This window comes from Coenobita brevimanus, chromosome 42 (genome assembly GCF_032717465.1).
Source record: "Coenobita brevimanus isolate Jiangsu-jjx chromosome 42, ASM3271746v2, whole genome shotgun sequence".
Taxonomy (NCBI): Eukaryota; Metazoa; Arthropoda; class Malacostraca; order Decapoda; family Coenobitidae; genus Coenobita; species Coenobita brevimanus.
In genome coordinates this window covers 3292880-3315000 of record NC_136995.1, presented here as the reverse complement: position 1 = coordinate 3315000, position 22121 = coordinate 3292880, and the positions used below count along the sequence as shown (strand labels likewise).

Genomic DNA, 22121 nt, shown 5'->3' with positions numbered 1-22121 from the left:
AGAGAGAGAGAGAGAGAGAGAGAGAGAGAGAGAGATTTTAACACTGGAATATGGAGCTAGTTACGAGGAGAGAGAGAGAGAGATTTTAACACCGGAATATGAAGCTAGTTACGAGGAGAGAGAGAGAACTCACCTCAGTAGCGAAAAAAGGACCTCCACTCATTTTACTCAATCTTGGCCAAAAGGTGACATTTCCATCTTGAATAGCTGAGTTGTAGCTGTGGGTTAACGCTAGAAATTAATGCTAGTCACGAAGAAGTGGTATGGAACGTTGTTCAGCTTTAGGATAGTCTCTTCCATTTAGCTACTTGACATAAATTGCAAAAAGACGAAAATCTGGGACAGGTTCGAGCCGAAAGATGATGCTGTACTCTTTTCACTTTGACTTGGCCTTGATTTTCGTCCTGTCGCAGCTTAGTTCACGTAGCTCAGTGGCAGAGTCCTACAGCTCTTTATCCTTTTCATAGCACTTCTTCGTGACAAGCATCATATTTCAGTGATAATATATATTGTTACAACTGCGCATTCTAGATGGAGACATGGCATATTTTGGGCAGGTTAGTGTAACAAAGAAATAATAATCACGAAGAAGTGCCATGGAAAGGATGTAGAGTTATAACACTGTCCTAGGTCCCGCCGCAGAACTAGGCCTGTGTGAAATTAGCTGCAAAAAGACGAAAATCTGGGCCAAGTTAATGTGAAAGAAATATACTCCTTTTGTTCAAACTTGGCCTAAAATTACAGTCTGTCCATCTTGAATACTGAGTTGAAGCACTAGATTAACACTGGAATGTGGTGCTAGTCACGAAGAAGTGCTGTGGAAGGGTGTAGAGAAGTATGTGAAATAAGCTGAAAAAAAAAATAAGCAGAATAATGACATACACTGGAATGTGGTGCTAGTCACGAAGAAGTGCTATGGAAGGGTGTAGTACGTGAAATAAGCTATTAAAAAATAAATAAATAAATCGTCATGAGAACAGGGATAATCTGAAAAGGATATCGTCGGCTTGAAGGGGTTTTCCGTCCGTTACTCCCAGTCCTTATGTATGCGATGGGTCAACTCTGGAACTGTCTCTCTCTCTCTATTTCCTCCTGCCTATGATCTCCAGTCTTTTAAATGCAGTGTGTCCAGGCATCTCGAAATGAACGGATCTTGAATTTGACTCTCCTCTTTTGTTTTTATTTTTCTTTGGAACTTTTTTGCGCTCTTCAGCCTTTGGTTCCTTCTTCCTTGCACTAAAAAAAAAAAAAAAATACGTATCAGAGATATCCAATACAGGCAGCTTAGAGTGTCTCTTTAAAACGAGTGAGAGACGGTAAAAGAAGCTCCCTAACACCTCTTCGTAAGTGATTTATTTTGCTTATTACACCTTGCCATCTCCTTCTGTGTTACTTATATCTTTCTCTTATCACCATACTCTGCTGAAATAACGTACAAAGGGATATTAGCCAGCCATATCCAAAAATTAATCGGTAAGGAAGAGGTGTTAGGGAGCATCCTTTACCGACGAGAACGCGGAACATGCACTCTATCTTCGTGTGTGTGTGTGTGTGTGTGTGTGTGTGTGTGTGTTCTATCTGTGAGTGTGTGTGTCTGTCTCTCTATCTGTCTGTGTCTTCTATCTGTGTGTGTGTGTGTATTTTCGTGTTCTATGTGTGTGTGTGTGTGTGTGTGTGTGTGGTGTGTGTGTGTGCGTGTGTTGTGTGTGTGTGTGTGTTTCGTGTTCTGTGTGTGTGTGTGTGTGTGTGTGTGTGTGTGTGTGTGTGTGTGTGTACAGTATGTGTGCGTGTGTGTGTGCGTGTGTGTTTTCAAGGTCTTAAAGTGGCGTTGACGTCCAGCTACACAGACTGATGGCAGTAAAGGACTCTCAGATACAGACCTCGGTTCGTATTCTAGTTCGTAACACCTATCCCTGAGCGATTTATTTTGCCTATTATATCTTGTATGCAATTTAAAGGGACATTAATACCAGGTGTGAAGACAGATGCTCGTACTGAAGCGGTATAGGAGGCCCGTAACACCTCTCCCTTAGCGATTTACTCTCTGTATTCTATTAAACATGAAAGGAAGAGCTGATACATTAACTTGGCCTAAAATTCTTGTCTCCATCTTGACTTCTTAGATGTGGAATGTTAAGGTGCAGTGTGTAGAATGAACCGCAATAGGACATATGTTACGTAAGTCACTGATACATGCAGGGCGAAGTGTGACGAAGGCATTTTGTTATCCGTCTCTCTCTCTCTCTCTCTCTCTCTCTCTCTCTGAAGTATAATCTTCACAGGATCAATCTTGTTTTTTTGTGTGTGACCTAACCCAAACTAACCTCTCTCTCTCTCTCTCTCTCTCTCTCTCTCTCTCTCTCTCTCTCTCTCTCTCTCTCTCTCTCTCTCTCTCACTAACAAACTAAGCTAACCCGATACCAAGAAGAGAATCCGAACCTAACGTAGACTCTCGTGGGTAAGAATCAATACAGAAACGATAGAGTGCGTAAATGGGCGATTGAGAATTACAAACGTTTACAATAATTTTAGTGTTGTAAGTATTTTAAAAGGAAGGCTGTGGAGAGAGTTGAAATTCTTGCTAGGTGTAGTGTGTAAAATAATAATAATAATAATGATGATGATGATGATAGTAGTAGTAGTAGTAGTTCTTTTAGTATTAGTAATAGTAGTAGTAATAGCAGTAGTAATGGTAGTAGTAGGAGTAGTTGTTGTTGTTGTTGTAATAGTAGTTGTAGTTGTTGTTGTTGTTGTGGTAGTGGTCGTAATAATATTGATAATAATTGTAGTAGTAGAAGTAGAAGTAGTAGCAGTAATAATAATAATAATAATAAATAAAATAAGAGGAGAAAGAAACAAGAGGGGAGAAGAAAAATTACCCCATAACTAAGATTATTTTTTGTACAAGTCTACCCATTTTTAGTCTGTCAGGAAAAGAAAGCAAAAAAATATATATATATAAAGAAAAAGAACTAGTGGAGAAAAAGTTCCGTAGAGTTTTTTTTTTTTTTTTTTTTTTTTTTTTTTTTCGTCCGTTTGCAGCTTACCTCATAGTTCAGTGCCAGAAAAAGACAATATTGCAGCTCTACATCCTCTCCACAGCACTTCTTCGTGACTAGCACCATACTGAGGTGGAAATCTAGTGCAATAACCCTGCATTCTAGAAGGACAGAGGGCTGTTCGAGGCCAAGTTAGAGTAAAATGAGTATTGTGTGTGTGTAAATGAATATAGTATTATGTGTGTGTGTGTGTGTGTGTGTGTGTGTGTGTGTGTGTGTGTGTAAATGAATATAGTATTGTAAGCGTGTGTGTGTGTAAACGAGTACAGTACTGTGTGTGTGTGTGTGTGTGTGTGTAGCATCTTTCCGTATCTTTCATCCTTCCTATTAAGACATTTTACTTACGACACTTAGCTACGAAAGAATCAGTGCGTAAGTAAGAATTCCCCTTACTACAAGACCAGTGAGGGGACGGCGTTGTATCATCCTGTCTTTCGTGCTTCCTGCTAATATTTTACTTACGACGTTTTTAGCTACGAGAAAAATTAAGGAACCAAGGTGTAAACTAGCCTACCCTTTGATTACGATAATTTTTGAGCAGTTGCCGATGAAGTAGCATGTTTCACGTTTCTCTCTCCTTGCTGATTGCACTCTTTAATGTAGGAAGCAGACTGATTTACATTTAACTTTTACACATGTTTCATAATTCTGTCTATCTGTCTTTCTATCTATCTGTCTGTTCTCTGTTTATCAATCTGTCTATCTGTATCTATTGCCAGAAGCCTTGCTCTCGTTAGGGGTGGCCACAAATAATCGCCTCCACGTCGCCCTGTCCTCTGCTATTTCGTTGCCTTCTCTCCTACTCACACCCCCTCTCTCGTCCATCCTTCCATCTCATCCTTGGTCTGCACCCCCCCTCCTCTCTCCACCTCTTCCTTGGTCTCCCTCTGCTTCTCTCCCCGTCCACCTCATCCTTGGTCTTCCCCTCCTGTTCACCCCTTCCGCCCTGTCATTTCTGTCCCCACCTCTTCCTTGGTCTCCCCCTCCTCCTATCCCCTCCATCTCATTCTCGGTCTCCCCCTCCTGCTCACCCTATCCACCTCATCCTTGGTCTTCCCTCTCCTTCTCACACACATGCACTCTCCTAGTCAGTCTCTCATGCTCCATCCTTAAGAAATAACCGAAAAAGAAATGGCCGCCTAAGAGTTCTGGACAACGAGAAGGTTCAAAATATCGACATTGATAATTTTCATAGTATTACCAGAAATTGCTTTTTATTATTATTATTATTATTATTTAGAGAAGATGAACAGAGGAGGGAGAAACAAAATAAATAAAAAAATAATTCATATACCAGATCATTTTTATGCAAGGAAGAAGGAACCAAAGGCAAGGAGCCCGCAAACCGTTCCAAGAAAAAAAAAAATACAAAAGAGAGCCAAATTCAAGATCCGATCATTTCGAGATGCCTGGACACATTGCGTTTGAAAGACTAAGGATCATAGGAAGCAGGAAATACAGACAGAGGGAGGCAGTTCCAGAGTTGACCTGTAGCATAAATGAAGGACTGGGAGTAACGGTTAACTCTTGCATTAGAGAGTTGGACAGAAAAGGGATGAGAGTTTGTTGCTAGGCGGGTGCTACGTGCCCGTCGTAGAGGTGGAGGGATGCAAGCAGACAGTTCAGAGGAGCAGTGACCATTGAAGTAGCGATAGAAAAGAGATAAAGATGCAACAGGTGTCTCCCATTCATAAAATGTCGTGTGAATATAGATTTGACAATATTAGAGAATTGTTTTTAGCAGTATTATACATTGATTTAGCTCTGTGTAAGGAAAATGTTAGTCAGCTTCTCACTAAAATGATGGACTTTGCTATTATTATTATTATTGTTATTATTATTATTTTTTCCTATTTACGGCTAATGGAAGTACTTAATGTTGTGTCAGAGATTTATACGTTTTATTTATCCTTAGAGAGAGTGATTTATGGTAGTCGCTTAAGTTAGCGGTGTAGGTATTTTGAACTTCCCTGTAGGTATTTTGAACTTCCCTGTAGGTATTTTGAACGTCCATGTAGGTATTTTGAACTTCCCTGTAGGTATTTTGAACTTCCATTTAGGTATATTATGAACTTCCATGTAGGTATTTTGAACTTCCATGTAGGTATTTTGAACTTCCATGTAGGTATTATGAACTTCCTTGTAGGTATTTTGAACTTCCATGTAGGTATTTTGAACTTCCATGTAGGTATTTTGAACTTCCATGTAGGTATTTTGAACTTCCATGTAGGTATTATGAACTTCCGTGTAGGTATTTTGAACTTCCATGTAGGTATTTTGAACTTCCATGTAGGTATTATGAACTTCCGTGTAGGTATTTTGAACTTGTAGGTATTTTGAACTTCTATGTAGGTATTTTGAACTTCCATGTAGGTTTTTTGAACTTCCTTGTAGGTATTTTGAACTTCCATGTAGGTATTTTGAACTTGCATGTCGGTATTTTGAACTTCCATGTAGGTATTTTGTACTTCCATGTAGGTATTTTGAACTTCCATGTAGGCATTTTGAACTTCCTTGTAGGTATTTTGAACTTCCTTGTAGGTATTTTGAACTTACTTCCTTGTAGGTATTTTGAACTTCCATGTAGGTATTTTGAACTTCCTTGTAGGTATTTTGAACTTCCGTGTAGGTATTTTGAACTTCCTTGTAGGTATTTTGAACTTCCGTGTAGGTATTTTGAACTTCCATGTAGGTATTTTGAACTTCCATGTAGTCAGGTGCTTTAGCCATCGCTCTTAGTTTTTATAATACCACCGTCGACCTTATCTTCTCTGGACGGACCAAAAGAGAGAGAGAGAGAGAGAAAGGTCATCCCGTGTCTTTCTTTCAGCGTAACCAGGTCAGTCTTCCGTCCATTATTGATCGTAAGGTCATAGTGAATCTGAGAGGTGTGTTCTAAGGGACCTTGATTTCGTAACGTCTGTTCCAAAGTGATTTATTCTACATTAGCAGGGGAACATGGAGGATGTGGCCGTCTGAAGCAGGGTATGGATGTCTGAAACAGGATTATGGATGTTTGAAACAGGGTATGGATATCTAGGAAGTGTATGGATGCCTGAAGCAGGGTGTGGATGTCTGAAGCAAGGGAATGGATGTCTGAAGCAAGGGAATGGATGTCTGAAGCAGGATATGGATGTCTGAAGCAGGATATGGATGTCTGAAGCAGGGAATGGATGTCTGAAGCAGGGAATGGATGTCTGAAGCAGGGAATGGATGTCTGAAGCAGGGAATGGATGTCTGAAGCAGGGTATGGATGTCTGAAGCAGAGTATGGATGTCTGAAGCAGGGTATGGATGTCTGAAGCAAGGATATGGATGTCAGAAGCAGGATATGGGTGTCTGAAGCAGGGAATGGATGTCTGAAGCAGGATATGGATGTCTGAAGCAGGGTATGGATGTCAATGAGCAGTATGTGGGTGTCTAAAGCAGGGTATGGATGTCAGAAGCATTGTGTGGATGTCTGAAGCAGTTATATGGATGTCTGAAGCATTGTATGGATGTCTGAAGCATTATATGGATGTCTGAAGCATTATATGGATGTCTGAAGCAGTTATATGGATGTCTGAAGCAGTATATGGATGTCAGTGAGCTGGATATGGATGTCTGAAGCAGGGTATGGATGTCTAAGAGCAGGGTATGGATATATGAAGCAGGTTATGGATGTCCGAAGCAGGATTAGGACGTTTGGAGCAGGGTATGGATGTCAGTGAGCTGGATATGGATGTCTGAAGCAGGGTATGGATGTCTAAAGCAGGGCATGGATGTTTGAAGCAGGGTATGGATGTCTGTGAGCTGGATATGGATGTCTGAAGCGGGTTAAGGAGGTTTGAAGCAGGGTATGGATGTCTGTGAGCTGGATATGGATGTCTGAAGCGGGTTAAGGAGGTTTGAAGCAGGGTATGGATGTCAGTGAGCAGTATGTGGATGTCTGAAGCAGTTATATGGATGTTTGAAGCAGTATATGGATGTCAGTGAGCTGGATATGGATGTCTGAAGCAGGGTTTGGATGTCTGAAGCAGGGCATGGATGTTTGAAGCAGGGTATGGATGTCTGAAGCGGGTTAAGGAGGTTTGAAGCAGGTTATGGATGTCAATGAGCAGTATGTGGGTGTCTAAAGCAGGGTATGGATGTCAGACGCATTGTATGGATGTCTGAAGCGGTTATATGGATGTCTGAAGCATGGTATGGATGTCTATGAGCTGGATATGGATGTCTGAAGCAGGGTATGGATGTCTATGAGCTGGATGTGGATGTCTGAAGCAGGATATGGATGTCTAGGAGCAGGCATTCTATCCAGCTCCTACTCTACGCTAAGTACTCAAAGCTGTTAAAGGTGAAAGCTGAAAGTCTATTTTTAGCCCCGTCTGTACCTGAGCCGAGCTGGTTCACGTGTTTCCCCCTGGCGGCAGCAACCAGAACCAGCGTCTCTGTTTATATTTGATTTTGTTCCGTTAGGCGACGTTAGTGTTAGTTCGTTGGGTTTGTATTTCCAGTGTGGTTTGTCTTGTTGTCTGGCTTGGATGGGTTTTTTATTTTATCTAACGTGGAGAAAGCCAGGGAGTGAATGAGGGGGTCCAGAGAGGAGTGAGAGGGGAGTAGAGGGGTGGAGGGGGCAGGGAGAGTGGAGGGGGGGTTATGAAGGGGAGGGAAGGTGGAGCCGGGGAGGAAGAGGGGTCGAGGATGAAGGGAAGAGAGGTGGAGGAAAGATGGCGAAGGGGAGGGAGAGGGGTGATGGAGGAGGGGAGAGAGATGGGTGGTGGAGGAGGGGAAGGAGAGGGGTGGTGGCTGAGGGAAAGGAGAGGGGAGGGAGATGGGTGGCGGAGGAGGGGAAGCAGAGGGGAGGGAAATAGGTGGTAGAGGAGGGGAGGGAGAGGGGATGTGGAGGGAGGCAGTGGAGGGGTGCGTGGTGATTGGCTGGCGGTGAAGGGATAGGCAGCCGCTCCACCAATCACAGACCCGCCCGCCCTACACCCACACACACCACACCAACACACGCACGCATGCACGCACCGCCCCCCCCACCCACCCACCCTTCTCTCTCTCTCTCTCTCTCTCTCTCACTTACTCCTCCCCTCCCCTACACAGCCAGGCGCCCATTTTGTCCCCCTTCTCCCCTCCCCTCTTGTACCTCCCCTTTCCTCTCCCCATCCTTCTCTCCCTCACTGTAACCCGTCCTCCCCTTTTCCTCTCCCATTCTTCCCTTTGCTTTCTTTCCTCTCCCTTCCCTCCCTTTTCCTCCTCCGCTCCCTTTTCTCTCATTTCCCATTCTTCTCCTGTATCTTCCTTTTCTTTTCCCTTACCTCCCTTTCTTTCTACCATGCTTCCCTTTTTCTCTTCCTTCCCTCTCCTTACACTGCCTTTTCTCCCCGTTCCTTCCCTTTGCTCCCTCTGTCCTTCACCTCCCTTTTCCACCCATCATCCTGCTTTATTTTTCTTATTTTTTCAAGTAATCTGTTTTTTTAGATTTTGCCTTTTTTTTTTTTTTTTAATTCCTGGACAGTATAACAGGTACTCGCTTCACTTTCCGTTTGCTCTCTCGTTACTTTTCTCCTGTTCCTTACAATTTCCCACATCCCTGTGGGAAGGTTTCTTGTTATTATTATTGTTATTATTATTATTATTATTATTATTATTAATGAATATTACTTATTTTAAAATTGCAATATTACAAAGCCATTTGGCCTAGAGCCTTCAAACGTGGCCAACATCTTAAGACAGCTGTTCGTTTCGTTTGGCCAAATATGGTGGCAGTCCGTCAACCGGATCTCTGGTTATTATCCGCAACACAGAAGAGTGAGTCAGCCACGCTGTCTCAAGAACCGCTTGAGCTAGGAAGCTATAATTTTATTAAAACAGCCTTAAGGCGGACGCAGTGCAAAAAGGAGTATGGTTCTAATAGGTTGATTATTCTTTGAGATCGCCTGGAGTCAGAAATTGGGACTCCCGGATATTCGGGATGTCACCTGATTTTCCATGAAGAACAAAAGCTGGAGCCACCAAACTGTGTGGACTTACAGACTGTGATGACCAAAAGTGACATGCACAAGATCAGTGACCTTGACCTCAAGGTCCCTTTACAGTTCGGCATTTAGTAGGCAATGGCTGTGGCAAGTTTTCTTTATCAAAATTGCCCTTGCACAATTTTACGATGTTCTAATTATTACTATTATCATCATCATCATCATCATTATTATTATTATTATTATTATTATCGTCGTCGTCGTCATCATGATCATCATCATCATCATCATCATCATCATCATCATTATCAATGCAACAACTTATTTTTTTTTCAATCAGCAGACTTTTTTTATTCAGCTTTGAGAGACTTTCCAGGCTGTAGTGTATGTGATCAGTAACACCTTCACTACGAGTATGATTTTCGGCCTAAATAAATGAATCCGACATGAGAAAGAAAATCAAGACTTTTTCAGGCTGAGGGAGTTATTCTGGAAAGGTATGGGTTGATGTGACCGTCTGATATTTTAAAGTAACTAATTATACATTTTCTAATCCTGTGTGGCCCCATGAGAAACGTAGGAGCCCGGGGCCAGGCAAGTTGGTCCTGACATTCAAGATGAGAGTGACCAGCCTCACTCATCCCTGAGTGGCATTACGGGAACAGTAAGCCCCAACCACCCCCTGGATATAAACCGACACCGGCTCAATCCGGTTGAAGCACCTTAATTACCCACTAAACCACCAGGCACCATAATTTGGTTATATGGTTACCACCTAACATAGTAAATGGTTTCCTGGTGTACAGGAAACCAATTGGCTTGTCACTCTAGTGTACTGTAGAGTCACCTGTAGACACGGAAGAGGAAAGAGGAAAGAAAGACATAAAAGGAAGGGAGCAAAGGTCAGCCACCCGTAGTAGTAGTAGTAGTAGTAGTAATTAGATTGTAACTGCCAAATAGTTACTGATGTCCACCTATGAGAATATTGTTTTTTGTAATAACTCGAAACCCGTTGGTCAAACTGCCACCAAAAAGTATACAGACCTGTTCTAGGACCAGACAAAAACGTCTAAGTCCAAGAAGTGCCTCATTTGTTTTGTTTTTTCCTGTACAGAAGAGCACTGGAGGAGTGGGATGTCCCAAATATCGTAACGTCACGCATCAATGACCAGATTTTTTTCCATACAAATTTCTGGAAAATAATTTTATCACGGGATTCCCTTCCATGTTCGTGTATCTTATATAGTGTTGTAGCAAATTGAGGTTGAAAATTCATAATCTTTGAACACATTTGGACCTGTGACCTTGAAAAGCAGGTCAAGGTCACTGAAACTGGGTCAGTGTAACAGGGTCTGGTGCTGTACATCCTTATTAAGTATGAAGGAAATCGGAGACAAAAAGTGACGGAATAATAATAATAATAAAAATAATGATGAATATAAAGAACTCCGCTTGTGGTAGTAGGTGGAGATGAGTAATAATATTGATGATAATAATAATAATGACGGATATAAAAATCATCACGTTTGGTAATAGGTAGAGATCAGTAGTAGTAATAATAATAATAATAATAATAATAATATTAATAATAGTTCATTGGAGGTAGCCCGCAAAGGTCCAGTTTACCTTCTCGTGGACGCGTGGTGGTCAGGTGGTTAGCATTCCCCCATCAGGTACGGCCAGACTGAGGATTGATCGCCTAAGAGGTGTTTGGAGGCTTGTCACTGTCATCAAGGGAAGTAGGCCTTGAAGATGGTTTCCTCCTCCTCCTCCTCCGCATGGTCATCATCATCATCTTCATTTCCTCCTCCTCCTCCTCCTACGCATGGTCATCATCATCATTATCATCCTAATCTCTTTTTCTCCTCCTTATCATCATCATCATCATCATCATCATCATCATCATCATCTCCTCCTCCTCCTCCTTTTTTACATAATTATATCGCACACTTCCTTGTCCCACCTTCCAGTGCAGGATATATAAACTCAGCCTTCGAGAGAAATGAGGTCACTGAGTGTACAGCGAGGAGGGATGATGAGGAAGTGGAAAATGTGATTGCATTTAAGTACTTGGGTAGTGGGATGAGTAAGGATGGAACTTTAGAGGGTGAAGTGCTTGGAAGGGTACAACAAGGAAGAAAGGTTGCTGGTTCCGTGAAAGCAGTGTTAAAAAATAGGCAAGTGAACATGGAAATAAAAGGCCCCTGCATGATAGTATAGTGATGCAAACTCTAGCATATGGAAGTGAAGCTTGGACCTTGTTGGAAGGGCAGAAGTCAAGAGTGAGGGCAGTGGAAATAAGTTATTTAAGACGAGCATTTGGAGTCACATGGAGAGACAGACTGACAAATGAGGAGGTGGTGGAGAGTTGTGGTGTGGATGTGGATGTGAACGGAAGCGTTAGGAGAAACACACTGAGATGGTTTGGCCTTGTGGAGAGGATGGAGAGCGAGAGACTAACGAGGAGAGTGTATGTGAGTGAGGTGGAGGGGCGAGAGGGAGAGGGAGGCCGAGGATGAGATGGAAGAATGGAGTGGAGAGATGTATGAGAGAGGGGGTGTGTGAGCTGGGCGGAGGGCAGCGAAATGGCGGGGGACAAGGGGACATGGAGATTATTTGTTTGTGGCCATCCCTTTTGGGATTAAGACGTCTGGCAATAGATAGATTTGCAAAACCATATGTTTCTCCCGCCAGACCCATTAGTTGTTAGCATCTACGGTCAGCATAAAAAATCTTGTCCATTCACCCCCCCCCCACACACACACACACACACACACACACACACACACACACACACACACACTCTCTCTCTCTCTCTCTCTCTCTCTCTCTCTCAGTCCAGTGTATTGAATTTGTGACCACAAATTATTATTATTATTATTATTATTATTATTATTGTATTTTGCAGCAGATTCACCAAACTTATTTTCAAAGTGCATAGAGAGAAAAACAGTAGAGGCGAGAGAACTTTTCAAGCAGTCTTTACGGCCCCATCACCACGGATTTATACCACATGATTCTCTGCCGAATATTTGCTCCCATCATCTCAGTTTAAACAATAAATAAATAAACAATTCCGTCTGAAAAAAATTTACAACTGGTGAAATACATTGAAAACCTTATCTCTGTTCCGTTCACTCTAACTTGGCGTAAAATTGTCATCCTACCATCTTGAATGATGCACTGTAACACGAGAGTAGCACTAAAATATGGAGCTAGTCATGAAGAAGTGCTGTGGAAAGAATGTAGAGCCGTAATATCATTTTATTCTGCCACATATTTACGGTAAATATGCTACAAAAAGATGAAAAGTTGGGCCAAGTTTAAGTAAATGAACTATAGCGCGTGTTCAAACAGTTCGATTTTTCCGCAATGTTCATCGATCTAGTTTGAGATGAATAAATATGAAACTCTTACTCAATATTCTGAGAAGTTGCTTGAACGTCGACGATGTCAGTGTTGGGTTTCAGAAGTTATTGCTCACAGTCTAGTTATTATCGTTAAGAAGTGGATTGGTTATTGCCCACGACTGTACTAGTCCATAGAGCTGAGTTAGGGACCTGGGTTGTAAATTCAATGGTTGCCTCTTCGAGTCCAGGGAAGATTGGGACTTCAAAACTGGTTGCCTTGCTGACCTTCGTGTTGTTAGTGAGAGTCAACCTAAATCTTCTTGAGCTTGACAGATTTACCAACTCTTCCTCTCACTTCATCTTTCCTTGACAGATTGACCAGCTCCTCCTCTCATTCCATCTCAGCTTGACAGATTGACCAACTCTTCTCACTCCATCTTTCCTTGACAGACTGCTCCTTCTTTCATTCCATCTCTTCTTGACAGACTTACCAACTTTTTTCCTTATTCCATTTCTCCTTGACTGATTGACCAACACTTTCTCTCATTCCATCTCATCTTGACAGATTTAGTAACATTCACCATCACAGCTTGACACCAACTCTTCCCCTCACTCCATCGCAGCATGACAGTTTTACAGATTTCATGCTGCTGTACCCAACCCTTCCTTTCACTCTTTCATGTCATATTACACTTTAGCATCCTTTTGTATGCTGTTTATGTCTTTATACTGTTGACATAGTTTGCATCACCAGCATACAAGATGATACCGAGGTGCAGTGTGCAGAATAAATTAATAAGTAAGAGGTGCTACAAAACCACCAGAAGTACTTTGAATATGGGTCTCTTTATCTGGGTTGTTATCATCCACTTAAGTGTTCCAGGCAATTTGTTGAAAGCCAGAAAGAGAAGCTAGTTGGAGAAGAACAAGGGGGATTTAGGAAGGGAAAAAGATGTGTAGATCAGATATTTGTTCTAAGATGTTTAGTGGAGAAGTATTTAAAGAAGGGAAAGAAAGTATGTGCTGCCTTCATGGACTTGGAGAAAGCTTATGACAGAATAGATAGACAAGGTATATGGAAGGTATTGAGAATATATGGAGTGGAAGGGAAATTTATGAGTGCTGTGAAGAGTATGTACGAAGGAGCTAGGGCTATGGTGTGAGTGGATGGTGAGCTGAGTGAGTTCTTTGATCTCAGTGTGGGACTGAAACAGGGTTGTGTGAAGTCTCCATGGCTGTTTAATATAATTACATGGATGGTGTTGTAAAGGAGGTGGAAGGTAGGGCAGTGGATGTGGGGCTGGATCTAATGAATGAGGGTGAGATTTGGAAGATTCCAGTGTAATTGTTTTGCTGACGATACAGTATTACTGAGTGAAGATGAATGGGAGTTGCAAGGTTTGGTGAATGAATTTGGGACAGTGTGTGGGAAGAGGAATCTGAAAGTTAATATAAACAAGAGTAAAGTTATGGTGTTTGAGGATTGAAGTCACAGAATACACGGTGAGGTTGGATGGCAAGGAAATGGAGAATGTGAGTGCATTCAAGTACTTGGGTAGTGTGATGAGTAAGGATAGAACCTTGGAGGATGAAGTGCGTGAAAGGGTACAGCAGGGAAGGAAGGTTGTTGGTTCACTGAAAGCAGTGATGAGAAATAGGGAGGTGAGTATGGAAGTTAACTAGTCACTGCATGATAGTATTGTGATCCCTACCCTGACGTATGGAAGCAAGGCATGGACCTTGCAAGAGGGGAACAAGTCAAGAGTGAGAGCAGTGGAAATGAGCTACTTGAGAGGAGCATGTGGAGTGACATGGAGGGACAGGTTGACGAATGAAGAAGTGAAAGAACGTTGTGGGGTGGATGTGAATGTGGTTGAGAAGATTAGGAGAAATACACTGAGGTGGTTTGGACATGTGGAGAGAATGGAGAATGAAAGACTGACTAAGAGGGTGTATTTAGGTGAGGTGGAGGGAGGAGAAGTCCGAGGATGAGATGGAGGGATGGAGTTGAGAGGTATATGAGGGAGGGGGGAGTGAGCTGGGGGGAGGGTAGTCAAATGGTGGGTGACAGAGCGACTTGGAGGCGTTTTGTCTGCAGCCACCCTTTGTGGGATTAGGGCGTCGGGCTATAGATAGACAGAAAGTGATCGGTGCATTATTTATTTTTTACTTGGGTAATTGTATTGCATTTTACAAGGCGTTACTATTGTGTCTTTAAAAGTGAATACAGTATAGGGATTCCATATGGTCATCAGGTTCGGTTTCAGGCACTTTTAGTGACAGTATTTTAGGAGGCTTGGTTTTATACGAGCCTAAAACTGACTTTGCATTGTCATAATTTTAGTTGAGTATATTAGTGTATCATTTTTCCATAGGAGGAGGGCTGCATCCACAGCATGCTCATTATTTTTCATATCCAAATTATGTGTACTGCCTTAAAGATTGTGTTTGTTAATTTGTTAATGATGTAGTAGGTGCTGGAGAGGGATGCCTTCATGCATTGCTATCAGTAGACCCAGGCAACTCAGTTGCTCCATTATACAGACATCCCTCAGTTCCCTCCCTCTCTAGTGTAGGGTGGATGCTGAACTGTGGGAGAAGGTCACCTTCTGCCCACAGTCCACTCAGCTCGCATTCTGATGGAGTACCTGACTTGTTCTTTTCCAACAGGAACGCAAGTGGCCACCCAACTTTACCAAGTCCCCAGGCATCAAGATCCGCAACAAGGACATGGTGCTTAACCCCATCCCAACCCCACGCTGGCCTACCAGCTTCACTGATGACACCCCAGGCAGCAAGGTGGGCGATGACGAGAGTAGCATCAGCGGGGTCGGCAGCAGTGTAAGTGAAAGAGGAACGCCAAAGGGCCTCACACCTACCTCTCCCATCACCCCTGGCCCCCTCCCAACTGCCCAACAGAAGCAGGATCTGCAGCAAGAGCAACAGATGGAACAATCTGGACCCAACTTCTCTGTCTTTGCACAAGTTGTGATTGGTACCCAGAGTGAGTGTTTTTAGTTCCGTATCATAATTTTGCTGTTCATTGCGGCAAAAAATGCTTTTCGTAGTTCAAAGATAGCAAAAATATATATAAATATAGTATTATTTAATTCATTAGCTATGTTGAGTCGAGTGCATAAGAGCTACATTTTCATATATAAGCCTAGAATTGACTCATCTCATATTTTATTTGACCAAACACCAGATGATTCTGATTAGCTGAGAGTAAGTCATAGGGAATTGAGTGATAATACTGGTATCATTAACTCTCTTATTGTCAGAACAACTCTAGTGTATGTTTTAGCAAACACTAGATGAAATTCTTCAGCTGAGAGTGAGTTAGTGGATACTGAGAGAGTTAATATCCATAACTTCATACCCACTGAACTACATGAAACCCCAAAGCATGGCTGCAACAGTCCCAGAGCAACTCATTTGCATTTAATCTGTTCAGCCCAGGGATGTCTTAAGCTTTTTTTTTTATTTGGCCATCATATGATGGTTTTAATAAGCTTAGAATATCTTCATTGAACTGGGAGAGTTGCATACAGCTATAATAAAAATATTTCAGTATGAGAGGCCTCTCATGTTCTGAATAAAATTGGTAGCAACGATAGGACATCATCTGGACTCAAGGGCCGAACACCATATGGTATTGTTTTTTACTTTAACTGGACCAAAAATTATCATCTGTCCATCTTGAATCCTCTGGTGTTACAATAAATTAACACTATAATATGATGCTAATCATGAAAAAGTGCTGTGGAAGGGATGTAGAGTGATAGTATTGTCATTTTCTGCCATGAAACTACTTTAATTAATCTGCAAAAGGACAAAAATCAGTCGTTAGAGTAAAAATAGTACAGATATAGTGATTGTTATCCAGTCATCTTTTGTACATTAACTTGCCAACTGCATGATAATTTTGGTTAATCCATTCCAAGTGTGCTGTTTATTCCTTTTTCTTGTTATATAATTGTTCATGATACAGTTGTTGTATATCATGTTTGCTGATGAGGTAAAAGATTTGGCAAGGACTATGTTTCAAACATATTATGCCATCTATCTAACCATCTGTCAGTTGCTAGACGCCTAAAACCCATAAGGGGTGGCCACATACAAAATAATTGTCTCCGTGTTGCCCACTCTTCTTCCATTTGGGTCCCCTCCCTCCAACTGTCATACACCCTTTTTCATATATCTCCCCTCCATCTCATCCTTGGTTTCCCCATTCATCTTATCCACATACAGTCTTCTAGTCAGTTGCTGAATCTCCATCCTTTCCACATGGCCAAACCATCTCAAAGTATTTCTCTTAACACTTTAATCACATGCACATCATCACGGTCTGTAAAATTAAATATGTCATTTCAGATGCAGGGTCCAGTTCCATAAGCTTACCACCTCCGCAGCCACCGCAGCCTCCTACCCAGGCTCCTCCTCCCCCACTGCCTCCAAGACCCAAGAGAAAGCCTTCTGTTGGCGACACCTCACCCAAGGTATGTTAGCAAACATAACAATTAAGTCACTTGAACTGCAGTAATTAATGTACTGTTTATTGTATTTCAAATGAAATGCATCTGTAAAGAAAAAATATCCTAAAATTTGTACATATGATTAGGAAGTAAGTGCAGGATTGTGAGAGCCTGAATGATGTGAGTCATTGATTGTCAGGACCATTTCGTTGGGCACACTGTTGATAGTATCCAACTTTCATACTGTCTCTTTCATTTTGTCTGGATCCTACCTCACCTCATCCTTGGCTTGGAAAAAAAGGTCAGGACAGTGATCCTGCTGCTCAGTGTTGTTCTTTACACGCAATTGGTGGTCTGCTGGTAGAGGACTCAAGTTGGAGGGGATGACTATATACTTACACACAGCTGTTTGGATCCTCTTTTCAGAGGGGGTCCTGATGTTGAATAGTTATGTTTATGGAATCTTTTGTAAAGTGAATGCATGTATAATGGAATATAATTTATAACCTATGGGAAAGAGGTGATTCAGTGTTAGATCATCATTGTCATCATTCATCAGCAGTCATCAGTCATCAGTCATCATCAACAGTTATCAGTCATCAGTCATCATCATCATCATCATCATCATCACCACCCAGGAAAAAGGGAGTGCACAGCATATAACATCACCATCAGTGGCCTGCAAGAAGGGAGTTTACAACATAAATCTTCATCATCATCATTAAACCTTCACTGCCATCATCATGATCATGCACAGCGTAAAACTGCATCGCATCATCATATGACAAAATCGCCAGGGAAGGATAATGGAAGGTGTTACAGTGTCGGGTGTGGAAGGAAATAATTTGTGCAGTGAGTTGTTATGATGATAGAGAAGCTTGTTAAAGGATGGACTGCTCTTGGAATGAGTGGTTCAGTATCAGTGTTGAAGTGAGACTTTGAATTTATAATTATCAAACTTTTACTCTACAAAAGTTTATTTATAATTATTTTTTATTTTCTTGTATTTTTAAGATGTTCGTATATATATATATATACAGTATATATATATATATATATATATATATATATATATATATATATATATATATATATATATATATATATATTTCCCCAGTTGGCATTCATTCCACAATAATTTGACAGTATCTTAGGCATCAGAAATGGGGAGAAAAAATAATCTCAGATGTGATCTTGTTTGGAAAGGCAGGTTGGCTAGTGGTGCGTCAGACAGTAACCATAAAACACCCCCATACCCTCTGAGGCTGAGAAGTTTAAAAGGTCTGTGGTACTGTTTATAATTCTTGCCCTGTCTTGGTTTCTCTCCCTATGCTTTCTGGGTCCTGTCTCACCTCATATTTTTTTAGTGGGGAAAAAGGGGTTAGAAGGTTGATGTTGTTAGAGATAAACTGTACAATGATTTTATGTTCATTGGAAAAAAATGATGGTGATGATGATGGATGTTGAATAGGAATGTAATAGTGCTAGTTTTTTTTTTTTTTTTTTTTAATGCAAGGAAGAAGGAACCAAAGGCATGAGCCCGCAGTAACAGTTCCCTCCAAGAGAAAAACAAAATACAATAGAGAGCCAAATTCAAGATCCGATCATTTTGAGATGCCTGGACACACTACGTTTGAAAGACTGGAGATCATAGGCAGAAGGAAATACAGACAGAGGGAGACAGTTCCAGAGCTGACCTGTTGCATAAATGAAAGACTGGGAGTAACGGTTAACTCTTGCATTAGAGAGTTGGACAGAAAAGGGATGAGAGTTTGCTGCCAGACGGGTGCTACGCGCCCATCGTAGAGGTGGAGGAATGCAAGCAGACAGTTCAGAGGAGCAGTGACCATTAAAGTAGCGATAGAAAAGAGATAAAGATGCAACAGTGCGGCGAAGAGACAGAGGTTGAAGGGAGTCAGTAAGAGGAGGAGAGTTAATGAGACGAAAAGCCTTTGACTCCACCCTATTGAGAAGAGCTGTATGTGGGGAGCCTCCCCACACATGAGAGTTGTACTCCACACAGGGGCGGATAAAACCCCTGTATAGAGTCAACAATTGTGCAGGGGTAAAGAAAGAGCGGAGTCGGCTTAGCACACCCAATCTTAACTAGGAGAAAAAAAGGGGTGAGGGTGGTGATGGCGATGATGAATGATAAAGATTGCAATGGTGACAAATGGTAAACAGGGATATGACAGTGATGCATGGTAAAGTGTGATATGATGATGATGAAGAATGGTAAATAGAAATAATTACGTTGATTACTGTTATTTACTCAATCAGATACGTTTGGCTGAAGCTGCAGAATGTGGAAGTGTGGCCAATTTGGATTGGGCAAGTTTGTGCTGTTTGGACATTGCTACTCCTCACCCTGCCCTTGGGTGGGAAAGGAGGTCTGGATGATGATAATGATGATGATTACTGTTATATTTGCTGCCACAGGTGAAGCAGGCCCCTGATGCCCCTGAGCTGCCTCCTCGGGATGTCTCTCCACCTCCAATCCCGCCCCGCACTGGCTTCACCCTGCCTCGAACGTCGCACTTCCACCACCCTCACCCTCACCCCTCTGCCCACTCCCATCCCCACTCCCACCACCCTCACCATCACCCTGCCCCACCCCCCTTCTTGGTTGCCCCTCCACCCCCACCCCCACAGCATTACCTCCCCCAGGACTCCCCCCTCCACCGGCGCAACAACTCTGTCGACCTCACCTCCCCAACACCACTCTCACGCAGGCACACAAATGGCCCACACTCAGGTCAGTAACTTTTTTTTTTCTTGCTTTGGTCACTAGACATTAGGTGAATTGCACTCTCTTTAGTACAGGGTAGGCCATATAATACATAGTTCAAGTCTCACCTATTGTAGGGGTGGTGCAAGAGTTACCAGTGTCTACCTTGGATCATTTTCTAATATGCTTTGTAATATCCAATATCCATGAATTACTTTGTTGATGAGTAATTTGATGAAGCATCCAATAATAAGTTTTCTCATCACAAAAACAGATTGAACCATCCCTTAGAACCCTAAAGAGTACGGTACAGTGCAATTCCCAAAATTCAAAATTACTGTTGAAGGTGGAAAGTACATCTTTTGAGATATTTACAGCACTGTAATATCATGCATGATGCAGCAGTATGAGGAGGTGATAGAAAAAAAAAAGAATTAGAATTGTCAAAGTTAGAATTAATGGCAAAAGTTTGAGCAAAGAATTAAGGTTTATCAAAGAAGGAAGCAGCTACAAGGCCATGAAGGTGGAAGAAAGTAAGGAATGAAGAAAACTGTAGATAGAGAGACTTTTGGTTATGTACCAGAAAGAACAAGTAATATGTACTGTATGAAGAGAGAAACCTGTACTGTACACAGGAAAAATCATCCAATATATTACCAATATGCCGGGTATGGAACCCAGGACTCTCAGGTGAGAGCCAGACAGCATACCACTACACCACAACCAGGTAAAAGTTATCTCACATTGTCACAATCTTGTAACCAATGTCCCTCCGCCCTCACTGTGGGCCTGAAGAGGATAAAGTAACCCACTGGCACTTAGGTAAGTCCATTGGTCGTGGTGTAGTGGTATGCTGCTTGGCTCTCACCTGAGAGTCCCGAGTTCGATTCACAGCATATTGGTAATATATTGGATTAATTTTCCTGTGTACAGTACAGGTTTTTCTCTTCATTCTAACTTGCCGTAAGTGCTTGGGATAGATTAAAAGCAACTGCTTACCCGAGTGCTCCAGACATATACTGTATGTATGAATGTTAATTTTCATGGACTTATTTCTTTTCAGTGTTACCTGGTAATGTGGGTGGTGATGGTGCGGGTGGGGGTGGAGGTGACGCCAACGACCACCCCCCCACGCCACCACCCCGTCTCTCCTACCGCCAAACCTTCACCTTCACCTACGACCAGCACCACTCCTAGAATTTGGCCCCTGCCACCCACACACTCACCTACACACCCCTGCCATCCACTAACACTTCTCAATTCTCCTGCTTACCCTTACATTTTCATACCTGCACACTTCCAGACCTTATCTGCTTACCCATAGTCTTTTCTGCCAACCTACATTCCTCTCAACTCTTCATAACCAAGCCTTTTTCCTGCCACCCCATGCTCCTCCTAGTTCTTACTGCTTACCTTTTTCTGCCATGCCTTTACCTTTACTTTTCCCTTCCATGTCCACATAATCCTGCAGACAAATTCATACCAACCAGCACCTTCACCCACCCATACAAGTCAGCCAGTCAGTCAGTCATGCATCTCTCCTCATTGTGTCTGTCCAAGTCAGGTGTATTTTATTTTAGTTTTTTTTGACTCCCTCCCTACCTTCCAGCCCAACAGCTTCAATTTCTCATATCCTGATAATCTGAGGTAAATTTGCGTAATTTATCATAATTTTGTGGTTGGATTGGATTTTCTCCAATAATCCATTTCTCTGTAATTTTTTATAATTTAAGTATTCTTGAAGCTCTGAGTGAAGGGAAAATGACAGAAATCAAAACTTTGTACAGACTGCAGAGGGGTAGATTTTTAAGAGAAAGGTTTTGATAACTAGTTCTGCCATATCGACATTTCGGTATCTCATATTCAACAGACTTATGACCTGATCTGCAGATGAGGAGTTGCCTTGCCATACTGTTCTTCTGAAAGGGTGGGTGAGGATGTGAACTTCACCATTTTTGACATTTTCTCTCTTCCTGTACTAAAGCCACCTTTATGCTCTTGTTCACAAAAGAGAAACACCACATACATCCAGCTATGTCAGTTTGTGTGGTCAAGAAATTATTGAAAATTTTAGTATGGACTAATTTTGACACTTGGCATGAAGTTTAGTGTAATGAACTCTTCCAACCTTCCTTGTGAAAACTTAGCTCATAGATGTATTTGTCAGGAATGTTGCTTAGCTTACCAGGTTCACAATGGGTGCTAAAATTTACCACTAGCTTCTAAAAGGAAAGTATCTATCTGTGCAGGGAAAGTATCCATCTTTTTTATCACTGGTCTGAATTTTCCAAGTTACAGGAAGTAGATAGGTGGCTACCATGGACCCTGGGAAGTACTGTCATGAGAGTGAAATGTGGCTACAACCTTGGTAACTCGTCACACAGTCATCATTACGAAACTTTCAACCAGAAGTGATTTTGCTTATGAGTGACTGTGCATAGATTCATAGTCCAAGCTATTACAAATCTCAGTGCACAGCTCAAATATCTCTTTCCCCTACAGCTTCTAGCAATTGTAGTGAAGCAATCAGCTGGTTTTGGCCCTTGGTTT

The 22121-nt window shown here is 42.0% G+C and overlaps 1 protein-coding gene across 1 annotated transcript in view; it reads left to right on the top strand.

Annotated features, from left to right (window-relative positions):
* The window catches only part of LOC145397668 (son of sevenless homolog 2-like), a 214460-nt gene extending 193519 nt beyond the window's left edge, over window positions 1–20941 (top strand). Inside the window, exons 24-27 of the mRNA XM_080270708.1 lie at window positions 15039–15372; window positions 16743–16867; window positions 19283–19598; window positions 20635–20941. Of these exons, the coding sequence (XP_080126834.1) occupies window positions 15039–15372; window positions 16743–16867; window positions 19283–19598; window positions 20635–20768 (909 nt within the window). The 3' untranslated portion in view covers window positions 20769–20941. The remainder of the gene's footprint in view (window positions 1–15038; window positions 15373–16742; window positions 16868–19282; window positions 19599–20634) is intronic.
* Window positions 20942–22121: the final 1180 nt, after the last annotated feature.